The sequence below is a fragment of the Bos javanicus genome, chromosome 10 (genome assembly GCF_032452875.1).
Source record: "Bos javanicus breed banteng chromosome 10, ARS-OSU_banteng_1.0, whole genome shotgun sequence".
Lineage (NCBI taxonomy): Eukaryota > Metazoa > Chordata > Mammalia > Artiodactyla > Bovidae > Bos > Bos javanicus.
In genome coordinates, this window is record NC_083877.1 from 23,843,741 (window position 1) to 23,856,306 (window position 12,566).

The 12,566-nt window shown below is 41.5% G+C and overlaps 3 gene segments (V, D, J or C); all 3 read right to left on the reverse strand.

Moving 5' to 3' along the window:
- Positions 1–2,274: 2,274 nt before the first annotated feature.
- LOC133255318 (T cell receptor alpha variable 13-1-like) lies at positions 2,275–3,685 on the reverse strand. The segment is given in 2 exon segments: positions 2,275–2,871; positions 3,040–3,685. Coding segments are annotated over 2 exon segments (399 nt in total).
- Positions 3,686–6,568: 2,883 nt separating this feature from the next.
- LOC133255904 (T cell receptor alpha variable 22-like) lies at positions 6,569–7,637 on the reverse strand. The segment is given in 2 exon segments: positions 6,569–7,242; positions 7,431–7,637. Coding segments are annotated over 2 exon segments (471 nt in total).
- Positions 7,638–11,642: 4,005 nt separating this feature from the next.
- Positions 11,643–12,566, reverse strand: LOC133255319 (T cell receptor alpha variable 9-2-like). The segment is given in 2 exon segments: positions 11,643–12,388; positions 12,512–12,566. Coding segments are annotated over 2 exon segments (381 nt in total).

Here is a 12,566-nt window from a genome sequence, read left to right on the forward strand (position 1 = left end):
TCACCACAACATCTGTTCAGTTATCTAATTTGGGACTTAATAGTAGGAGAAAAGATAATCTCCCTTTGCAGAAGGCTAGGATGTATCTCGCAGATATGGAGTCCTGTCACAGTGGTCCCTTTCTCTTCTCTATTTGTTCTGACAGCCCAGGTCTGTTCAGAGAGGGCAAATAGATGCTAGATTTTGGTCATCGGGTTATCAAACCTTTGAATTTATATTGTTCCGATTAATTCAATTGGAACCCTCTCAGTCAAGTCTGACTCTTTGCGACCCCAGACCTGCCAGGCTCCTCTGTCCATGGCATTCTCCAGGCAAGAATACTGGAGTGGGTAGCCATTCCCTTCTCCAGTGGATCTTTCCAACCCCAGGATTGAACCCAGGTCTCCAGCAATGTAGGCAGATTCTTGACCATCTGAGCCACCAGAGAAGCCCCCAAAAGCCACACAAAGCCTCTATATTCTGTGCACCTAGTTCTAAGGGAATATATCACAAGAGATATCCATAAGACAGTTGATCATAAATAAGACCACTACTGATCATAATATTTGTGTAAGAATGTAAAAGGAAAGCCATGCCTAAGGATATTACTAAACAACATGGTGTCAACTACAAACTGGCACTTGCCAAGAGTATTTGCCAGCCACTGACCAACAGCAAGGGCATCTGTCTTCTGCCTCTGCAGAAACTGAACCCTGTGCTGCTGCAGCTGCTGACCTTCAACACTCGTTGAGGGGAGTGCAGGGTGGAGAGTGAGGCACTCTGTGCTCCAGGGAAACTGGTGAAACAGGTCTTTACATGGTTAGATATTTTCAGGAACTGATTTCATGATCCCAATCCTTGCATCTCTTCATATCTAGAAACGCACTAAATCCCTTCATGGTGACGTCAGCTCCTTGTGACTAGCAGAAAATCTTTTGTAAAGTAAGCACTTGATTGCATTGAATTCCCCCTTCACCAAAATCTTAAATATTGACTTTCCCCCTCTACCTCTTGGAGCAGTCTCTCAGAGCTATCTGAGCTTCGGTCTCCCCGGCTGCAGTCCTCATTTTGCCCCAAGTAAAACTTAGCTCTCACCTCTCACGTTATGCATCTTTGTAGTCGACAATGGCAAACAGCAGAGAGCTGTTACCTACAGTGGCCTACCCCTTGAAGTTGAACAGAAACTTACCTTCTTATCTCAAAGTAATTACAGCCTTAGCTAAACTGGTTGAAGTGCTTTCAGATCCTGCCCTGGAATCTCCATTAAATCTGATAGTACCAGACATAGCACAAATTGTTCTCCAACCTTTTTCTACAAAACCCCCAACCTTTTTCTACTAATCAGTTGACTAATATAAAATATTAATTTCCCCTCAGGTTATTCAACTTTGTTACCCTTCTCAGTGAAAGGTTCTCCTGACAGCACCTCTGCTATTCAAAATACCTTCATGTCCTGAACAGATTTTTTTAACACTCTCATACCAAATGTGAATTAATGTGCTTTAAAATAATCTTATCTTAAATATTGAAAAGAAACAATACCAGGCTGTCTATGCAATAACTATTCTAAACTCCTTTTTAAACCAATCATTAGCAAAAACGAAATTAACGAAGTAGCTGAACTTGTGCGTCTATCTTGGATACATTAAATTGCAAAAAGTATACTTACAGTGGTAGTTATAGATTTTTAACACAGTTCACATTTCATGTATGCCTGTTAAAGTGAAAGTCGCTCATCATGTTTGACTCTTTGTGACCCCATGGACTATACAGCCCATGGAATTCTCCAGGCCACAATACTGGAGTGCGTAGCCTTTCCCTTCTCCAGGGGATCTTCTCAACCCAGGGATTGAACCCAGCTCCCCCACATTGCAGGTGGATTCTTCACCAGCTGAGCCACAAGCAAAGCCCAAGAATACTGCAGTGGGTAGCCTACCTTTTCTCCAGCAGATCTTCCCAACCCAGGAATTGAACCAGGGTCTCCTGCATTGCAGGAGTCACCCTTTCTTATTTCTTTAACAAACATCTACTGATAATCAACTATGTGAATGGTGAATGCTCAATTCAACATATAATAGTAAGTGAAAAACATTATAAGCCTATTGTAACAATAATTCTTTAAAAAGGTAAGCTGAATATTCACAATATTATGTGATTGCAGAATTATCAATATCATATTTATTGGATATCACACATTTCCCTATAATTACCATGCAATATATAATCAGAAAAATAATAAATGCTGTTTTCAAAACACAGAATTAAAAAAACCCATTCATAATAAGGATTGTGAATTGATACCAAGAGGTTATTTATAGAAAAGGAGTGTGAGTGGCAAATGTAAAGGCAATCTTACAATTTCAAAACAAAACAATGCTAACTTCCTTCAAGAATTTAGTAAGCAGCAATTATCCATAAAATGTGTCATACTTTCTGGGTCATCTTGAACCTAACCTTCTGATTCTATGCTTGTCTAACACATCAGTTTCCACTTGCAGATGCACAATATGACAAATGCTACTTTGAAGGTTGCACCAAAGGAAGGGGCCTGCCCCAGTCACAAGTATGAGTACAGGTAGCGGGGGCCTGGGAAGCACTGTGTCCTTGCTGCACAGAAGTAGACAGCTGAGTCTCCAGGTTGGATGGTTGTGATGTGCAGGGAGAGATGTTTGGTGTTCTTATTCAATAAAACAGTCAGTCTCTGGTCTTTTTTTTCACCCATATTTGAACGAATAGCTATAAGGAGCTGGGGACCTTTCCCAGGTTCTTGTTTATACCAAGGGAAGTAGTCTGAAGCTGTGTCTTTATAAGTGCAGGTGATAACAGAGCTGTTTCCCTCCTGGACACTCAGGGTAGAAGGACTCTGCTCCACCTCGTTTCCAAGGCTGACACCTATGGAGAAAGTAGAAGTCAGAAGAAAGAGAAGGGTTGTCAGATTATTAAGTTCCACAATTTACTTTCCCTTTTCTACAATAACTAGAAGAAGCCTGAATAAAGTCAGTCTCGGTGTCTAACAAATATCTACTAATATAGTCTGTTTCCCTTAAACCCTCAACTCACAGTCCAGCTGCAGCCATATGAACGTGATTAAAGCTTCAATGGGTGTCTTCATTGTTTTTCCCATTTAGGATCAATTGTGGACCTGCAGTCTCCAACCAGGAGACCTGCTTCTGTTACCAAGTGATCCCTTCTTTTCTCTAGTGGTTTATTTCATTGTCTACCCAGCCAATAAGAAAAAGGCTCTACTTCTGCCCTAAGCCTATGCATTCAGAACCCACTCACATGAACCCTCCACATGTTCTGATCAGCAGAGGTGCACCACCATCTGGTGGTCACATCTCTAACTACTGAACTCTGGTTAAATGTCCTTTCATAGCTGTGCCTATGAGGGACATGCATAAATACAGCAAATGTCAAACAAATTATGTCTCAGATTGAAGTAATCTCAATTCAGTTCAGTTCAGTCACTCAGTCATGTCTGACTCTTTGTGACCCCATGAACCGCAGCATGCCAGGCCTCCCTGTCCATCACCAACTGCCGGAGTCCACCCAAACCCATGACCATCGAGTAGGTGATGCCATCTAACCATCTCATCCTCTGTCATCCTCTTCTCCTCCTGCCCTCAATCTTTCCCAGCATCAGGGTCTCTTCAAATGAGTCAGCTCTTTGTATCAGGTGGCCAAAGTATTGGAGTTTCAGCTTCAACATCAGTCCTTCCAATGAACACCCAGGATTGATCTCCTTTAGGATGGACTTGTTGGATCTCTTTGCAGTCCAAGTGACTCTCAAGAGTCTCCTCCAACACCATAGTTCAAAAACATCAATTCTTCAGCGCCCATGCACAGTAAGAATATAGAGATAGAGAATTTGTTTATAAGCTGAAAAGAGGTAGATGCTGTTGCTCTTTATTCAATGATGGGCCTAATATATAGTTTTTAAATTATAAAAGCACCATGATTCACTCTCCTAAACAAACAAACCAAATATATATATATGAGAAACTATCAAGTTCAGCCAATATACCATTTTCATTTGCCTGTTATGAAGGAAAACTCTCTCTAAAAGGAACTTGTAAGCCAAAAATCAGAGTAACAGAGAGAAGATCATTTGACATTTCAACTGCCTATTATCTCAGACTGTCTCCTAAGCTGGTTTTTAGTGGCCCCTTGCTTTCTCAGAGAATTGACAGTAGAAACAGTTGAAATGTATCCTAAAATGCAATTACTAAATGGCAGAGATCTAAGTGTTGCAGATTTTCTTTGCTCAGCAACAAGGGTCTGGAAGAAGGAGATAGGAAAAGAACAGTAAGGGGGAGGTGAGGATATGCAGTTTATCCTCTACTTTCTACTGCTAGCTCATTTGATCTATTTTTTAATTATATAATTTTTCATTCTCTCATCGTGGATCTAGTTCCTGTGTAAAATGAGGTTGAACTAAACTCTGTCTACAGGCTCATCTAACTCTAAATTCTTTTATACTATTTAGCAGAACAAACCTTTATTGAGGTCTACTTATATACAATGTAAAGTGATGAGAGAGAGTGGGGAGAAACCCCTTGCACTCTGGAACCCCAACACTATTTTCACATCCCTTGCAGTCTTTGGGGGCTGCAGTTGCCACTAATTAACCCTAGGGCCTTCCTTGGAATGAATCCCTATCTGTGATTTCATTTCTCCTATAAGATCAAGGAGAATATAAATCCATAGTAAAATGGCATAAAATGGGACGTGGCTCACTGAATGTAAGCATCATCACAGTGAGGTCAAAGGGGCTTTGTGACTGAATTGGTAGAAGATGTTCTTTTGGTGATTCATTCTATAAGTCTTATTTCATCTTGTAGGAATAAAAGAAAAAACATCTGCATGAGTGGAGGACCTGGAGGAAGTAGATGAATTGCCAACAGATAAAGCAAGAGGCTCTTTCTAAAGCAACCAAATTGCTTTCTGGCTTCTGTCTTTCTCCTTGCAAGTGTATGTGGGGATCACCTATATCATTTTTAGAAACAGCGCAAAATGAAAATTTGAAATCTTCTTTACAAGAAGCAGAGTAAAGTTTCATTAGGTAATGTTTCTAGCAGGCTTCCCTGGTGGCTCAAATGGTAAAGAATTTGCCTGCAATGCAGGAGACCTGAGTTCAATTCCTGGGTCCATCCCTGGGTCCAATCCCTGGGTTAGGAAGATCCCTTGGAGCAGGAAATGGCAACCCACTCCAGTATTCTTGCCTGGAGAATTCCGTGGAAAGAGGAGAGTGGCAGGCTACAGTCCATGGGGTCACATAGAGTAGGACAGGATGGATCGACTAACACTTTCACTTTCAATGTTTCTAGTGGCACCATTTTTCTAAAATGCTTTAACTCTTCATACAAATTAGTTTCATGTATCTGAATCTAATTTGTTGAGACTTTCGGTCATTTTAGGTTCACAGAAAAATTAAAGAGAGGACGCAGAGGTTTCCAGTATACTTCCCACTCCCACACTTGCATAACCTCTCTTCTTATCAACTTCCACATGAGACTGGTCTATTTCTCACCACTGATGAGCCCATATTAACACATTATAATCGCCCAAAGTCTATAGTTTACCAGGATTCACTCTTGGTGTTGTACATTCTATGGGTTTACACAAAGGTGTAGTGGCATGTGTTCACCATTATAGTACCACGGAGAGTAGTTTCACTCCTAAAAATCCTTTGTGCTCTGCCCATTCATCCTTCCACTCCCCTCAATCCTTGCAATCACTGGTTTTCACTCTCTTTATAATTTTTCCTTTCCCAGAATGTCATATAGTTGGAATCATATAGTAGGCAGCCTTTTAGATTGACTTCTTCACTTAGTATCATGCATTTAAGTTTCCTCTGTATTTTTATGGCTTGACAGCCCATTTCTTTTTAACACTGAATAGTATTCCATTGTTTGGATGTACCACAATTTACTTATGCATCCTCTTGTTGAAGGACATCTTGGTTAGTCCCAAATTTTGGTAATTATGAATAAAGCTGCTTTAAACTCCCATGCTTTCTCTTAGCAAGTGCCATCAATGTTTGGTGCTCCTTGGCTTTCAGACACATCACTCCAGTCTCTGCCTTGTCTTCACATAAAAAATTATTTTTCTCATATTTGTTATTCAGTTCAGTTCAATTGCTTAGTCCTGTCCGACTCTTTGCGACCCCATGAATCGCAGCACGCCAGGCCTCCCTGTCCATCACCAACTCCTGGAATTCACTCAGACTCACGTCCATCGAGTCAGTGATGCCATTCGGCCATCTAATCCTCTGTTGTCCCCTTCTCCTCCTGCCCCCAATCCCCCCAAGCATCAGAGTCTTTTCCAGTGAGTCAACTTTTCTCATGAGGTGGCCAAAGTACTGGAGTTTCAGCTTCAGCATCATTCCCTCCAAAGAAATCTCAGGGCTGATCTCCTTCAGAATGGACTGGTTGGATCTCCTTGCAGTCCAAGGAACTCTCACTCAAGAGTCTTCTCCAACACCACAGTTCAAAAGGATACCAGGACTCAAAAATCTGAATACAGACTTTAAAAACATTACATTTAATTCCCTTTTCACTTTGAAGGAACACACACGTGCAGTTAACCAAAAAACTGAGTCATCTCTTTCTATTTGTTGATCACCATATATTTTTCCAAGCATGTTCCATCACAGAAATTTATATGTAGCTTACATTTTATCTGTCAGGTGCACTAGATTGTTTTAACAGGACACTGAATATTGGCATCTACATCAGTTATGACAATGGCTCCATATTAGAGCTTTGTATCCATGAGAGATTTCTGGGAAGAAGAAGGGCAAAAAAAAAAAAAAGTGAAATGACAGTCCTGAAGGATCTGATCTTCAGAGGAAAAAATGCTGAATTATGAATCTGGAAACCCAAAGAGGTAACAAGGGTACTTGGACGGTGTAGTACTGTGGAGGGCTGGGGCTGAGGCAGCTGCAGTTTGGGTACAGGCTGCAGGCTGCCTGGGAGCACTGTGCCTCCACCGCACAGAGGTAGGTGGCTGTGTCTTCCAGCTGGGAGGCTGTGATGTGTAGGGTACTATACCGCTCCTTAGAATTCACTGTGGAACTCATCCTTTCATTCTTCTTCATCCCTGAAGCTATGAAAAACAGCCTGGTGAGGCTGCCTCTGGGATTCTGCTGGAACCACTGCACATTGTTCACCATGTCAGAAAAATTGCACCTCAGAGTAGAGTTGGCTCCCTCCTGCAGGCTCAAGACTGAAGGATTCTGCTCCACCTTTACTCCCCTCACCCCTGCTTGGAAAGAGAGAGAAGCAAACACATATGATGTCATGGATGGGGTTTCCAGACCAGGAAAGTATCTCAGGAAACACCTGAAGATGTAGGACCATCTAGGAGCTCCAGGTCAGCTTTCCTCCCCTCCCTCCCACTGACAGCTGTGGACACTCCCCAGTTCCCTATCTGGGATGACCCCAACTCACAGCAAATCTGGACCCACAGAAACCCCAGCAGGGCTCCCCATTTTCTCTTCATGATCCCTTGCCCAGTTACTGAGGTGCCTTCACTCCTACTCTGAAGAATATAGAGTCTTGGGGCCAGAGAAATTTTGTTCTTACTGTCAGTATGTTCCACCAGAATCACTGAGCACCAATCACATCTGAGGTGAGTCAACTCACTTAACAGGAAACTCCACCCACCGTGGCCTAGTGAGACTGCAGTAAGGTCAGCAATTTCTCCAAAATTGAGGTTTGGGGGGACAGAGCAGAGAGGTAAAAGAAATATTTCCGATATGTGAAGTCATAAAGAATTTTTTTTTTTCTTAAAAGACTATATGTAAGAGAAGATTGTGGGATAGTGTGTGAGGAAAGGTAGATGGTATTTCTAGAAGAATTGTGTCAGGGTGGATTATGCAGAACCTTGAGGAATTATAGGGAAGGATGATCCATTTTTCAAAGTGCATAGTTTGGCAGAGACTTTGATAATTCGGTTATGTGAAAATTCTGAACAAGGAAAACTATCTGATACATGCATTGTTTATTGCAAAAGTAAATACAATTTCTTAAAATCATTTAGAAACCAAGATATATAGTTGGCCTCTGCACAGAAATGATCCTAATAAGAATTTGGTTGTTAAAAAACAGGACATGCATATAATGTTCACTCTGCCTTAATTTGCACCTCTCCCTTCCTACTGTCCAACTCTTGGATGCCCTGTTGACCCACAGCTAATTCTGATCTGGCCACACTTTTTTGCTCAAATTCAATATTGTCTTTCTCCTTTCCTTCTATTTTTGTTCCTTATTTTTTCCTCTTTCTATTCTTGTTCTTTCTACTCTCGAGGAAATATATGAAAAGGTAGGAGGTCTGGGGTATTGGAATAATTTCTGGGTCAGTGGGTTTGTGGAATTCAGTCATAAAAATTTAAAAAATGAATCCAGGTAACGCAGATGTTTTCTGTTGAGCTTCCATGCTCTCAGAGCTCAGTAGTATCCCTGTTTCTCTACCTCTGCTCAGAGAATCATCCTCACCATGGATTTACAGAGGTAAGGGCTACAGCTTTCCAAACCTTATATAGAATGACAAAGCTGAAATCTGAGATGAACTTTACACAAACACTGTTCCCCTCTTTGCACCTTTGCTGTTTATAATTTGACTGTTCCGCATGCTCTCTGGGCTCCTCTCTTAACTGTTCAATCTTTGGAATCATCAGAAAAGGTCTTCATGTCCGGTAAAGCCTACAGTGCCCCCTAGTGGACTGAAACCATCAACAAAGACCCCTTCCGACAAACAATTGCAGCATCACAAATCCCCAGTCCCATTCACTGCATGCTTCCTGATGAAGAAAGTAGTCAGAAAAAAACAGTCACTGCCTAGATCGAATGGAAACTAAAAGTAAACTCTTACTCTTAAAATGTCATTTGATGGAAATTTGTGCCTTAAAAAATTTGACAAATTTCATCTTGTGCTTTTTTTTCATTTCTTTAGTTCAAAATAAATCCTTATTTATAAAAGTTGTGCTATAAATATGGTAATTTATTTAAAAGAACAAAATTTTGCCATTTGCAGCAACAGGGATGGACTTGGAGGGCATTATGCTAAGTGAAATATGTCAGAGAAAGACAAATACTGTATGATATCATTTGTGTATAGAATCTAACAAACACAATAAACTAGTGAATATAACAATAAAAGCAGACTCATAGAGAACAAACTGGTGGTTATTAGTGGAGGCAGGGCCAGTAGAGGGGTGTGGGTGTGGGAGATGCAAACAATTGGGTATAAGGTCGGCTTAAGGATGTATTGTTACAACACGGAGAATATAGCCAATATTTTGTAATAACTGTAAATGGAAAGTAACCTTTAAAATTGTTACATAGCCATTGTTATGGCTACAGTCCACAGGGTCACAAAGAACCAGATAGGACAGAAGCGACTGAGCACACACATACACAAGTGAAAGAAACCAATCTGAAAAAGCTACATATCATATGATTCCAACTATATGATATTCTGGATGAAGCAAAACTATGGAGACAGTAAAAAGATCAGTGTTTGCAAGGGGTTATAGCAAAGAAGGGAAAAAAATTTACAGAACACTTTTAAGAAAAGAAAGCCTAACCAATGAGTAAAAGTCAAAAAGTTTAATAGTAAAGTTTAACAAACTTGGGTAGCTCAGCTGGTAAAGAATCCGCCTGCAATGCAGAAGACCCCAGTTTGATTCCTCAGTCGGGAAGTTCCCCTCGAGAAGGGACAGGCTACCCACTCCAGTATTATTGGTCTTCCCTGGTGGCTTATACAGTAAAGAATCTACCTGACCTGGGTTCGATTCCTGGGTTGGGAAGGTCCCCTGGAGAAGGAAATGGCAACCCACTCCAGTATTCTTGCCTGGAGAATTCCATGGACAGAGGAGCCATGGACAGAGGAGTCCATGGGGTTGCAAATAGTTGGACACAGCTGAAGTGACTAAGCACAGCACAGCACATACAAAGTTTGGGGAATTTTTTTGTGTTGTTCTCAGTTCATCAAAGACTAACTTTCACTTTTATGCTGAGTTTAGAAAGTCATCATTGCTTGTCATAAAGAATTGTGGAGAGAACAGCTATTCTTTGCTTACAAGTGACCTCACTCAGGCCTCCTGTTTTAGTGCTCCCCAAAACCCTCAACACTCACACATGTGCACTTATGAGGGCAACACCGTCTTTCTCAATTACTCAGAGATGATTGGTGCCTTGTTTTCTTAACCTTTGCACAGGTGTTCAGCATGCATTGTGATGCATCTCACACGAGGTCTAGGTTCCTTCTTCAACTATTCTACAAGTCTTCGTTCTTCCTTATACTTCTCATCCTCTGAAATTTGTTGATAGCACTCTGCACTGCTAACTCCTTTTCTATTCCCTATATTTTCAGGTGTATACCCTTTCTAATTTCTTTTGTATCTTTTAAATAGAGTTCCAGGGAGATAAAGAGATGAGTGTGAATAAAATCCTTTCCTCTCTTTCCACTGTTTCATTATATATGAGATTCTGTTCCTCCTCCTTTCATCCTATCTTTCTCTATTAAGAATGATAATTTTTGGAGGCTGTGGCTCTCCTATCACCCCTCACGCCATCCTCTGTCAGGAAGACATTGTGCAGACCACACCTCAACTGGCACACTTTGGTTCTATGAAAGTATAGTAAGGCATAGTAATACCCACCTGGGTGACTTGGAACAACTTGTGGAAGCAAGACTTTGCAACAATATGCAAAACACCACTTCATTGCTTATGTGGTTTTACCTTGAAATTACTTTGACCCTGGAAAAGGAACTATTGGTGTCAGAGAGTTTTCAATTTCACTAATAAGTTGGGTATGGGGAATATTGCAAGAGAGTTCCAGAAAACCATCTATTTCTGCTTTATTGACTATGCCAAAGCCTTTGACTGTGTGGATTACAATTAACTGTGGAAAATTGTGAAAGAGATGGGAATACCAGACCACCTGACTTGCCTCTTGAGAAACCTATGTGCAGGTCAGGAAGCAACAGTTAGAACTGGACATGGAACAACAGACTGGTTCCAAATAGGAAAAGGAGTATGTCAAGGCTGTATATTGTTACCCTGCTTATTTAACTTCTATGCAGAGTACATCTTGAGAAACACTGGGCTGGAAGAAGCACAAGATGGAATCAAGATTATTGGGAGAAATATCAATAACCTCAGATATGCAGATGACACCACTCTTCTGGCAGAAAGTGAAGAGGAACTAAACAGCCTCTTGATGAAAGTGAAAGAGGAGAGTGAAAAAGTTGGCTTAAAGCTCAACATTCAGAAACTAAGATTATGGCATCTGGTTCCATCACTTCATGGCAAATAGATGGGGAAACAGTGGAAACAGTGTCAGACTTCATTTTGGGGGGCTCCAAAATCACTGCATATGGTGACTGCAGCCATGAAATTAAAAGACACTTACTCCTTGGAAGGAAAGTTGTGACCAACCTAGATAGCATATTCAAAAGCAGAGACTTTGCTAACAAATATCCATCTAGTCAAAGCTATGGCTTTTCCAGTGGTCATGTATGGATGTGAGAGTTGGACTGTGAAGAAAGCTGAGTGCTGAAGAGTTGATGTTTTTGAACTGTGGTGTTGGAGAAGACTCTTTAAAGTCCCTTGGACTGCGAGGAGATCCAACTAGTCCATTCTAAAGGAGATCAGTCCTGGGTGTTCATTGGAAGGACTGATGCTAAAGCTGAAACTCCAGTACTTTGGCCACCACATGTGAAGAGTTGACTCATTGGAAAAGACCCTGATGCTGGGAGGAATTGGGGGCAGGAGGAGAAGGGGACAATAGAGGATGAGATGGCTGGATGGCATCACAGACTCGATGGGCATGAGTTTGAGTAAGCCCCTGGAGCTGATGATGAACAAGGAGGACTGGCATGTTGCGGTCCATGGGTTCGCAAAGGTCGGACACGACTGAACGACTGAACTGAACTGAACTGATGGGGAATATTCACTTCTTATTCTTATGCTTTAGCCATTTGTATGTTTTTTGCATCAACCAGAGACTAAGAGACAAACAACCATAAACTCTTGGAACCACAGTGGATCCAGGCCCCATTGCTGCTCAGAGTTTGTGCTCAGTTCCCCCTGCAGTTTCTGTCAGTGTGCCACTCAGAGCACAGTAGTACACAGCCGAGTCTGACTCTTGGACTGAGGCTTTCTCCAAGTGGAAGGAGGTGGTTTCTTTATTGTATGTGGCTTCAAAACCTTTGTTGGTTCCCTTGTCGTTAGCCTTCATGGCTTTCAGGAGGAGCTCTGGACCTTCTCCAGGATACTGGACATACCAGAAAAGAGTGGGGTACCTGGTGGCTGAATAAGTACAGTTCACAGTCAAGGTAGCCCCTTCCAAAAGGGTCACCTGGCCGTCCATGTGTCTCACTGAGTCTCCACAGGTTTGTCCTAGGGGAAAATAATAGAGTTTTCTGTGATCTTGGGCATAAAACTCTGGGATAAAATTACGCTTAAAGGTTTTGTTGACATAACAGAAGAAAGGATCCAAATTTTTAGAGGGGTTTTGCTTACCCAGCAGGAAAGGTATCACAGTCACTAAGCCTGGAGAAGAGCTCATCTCTAGAGT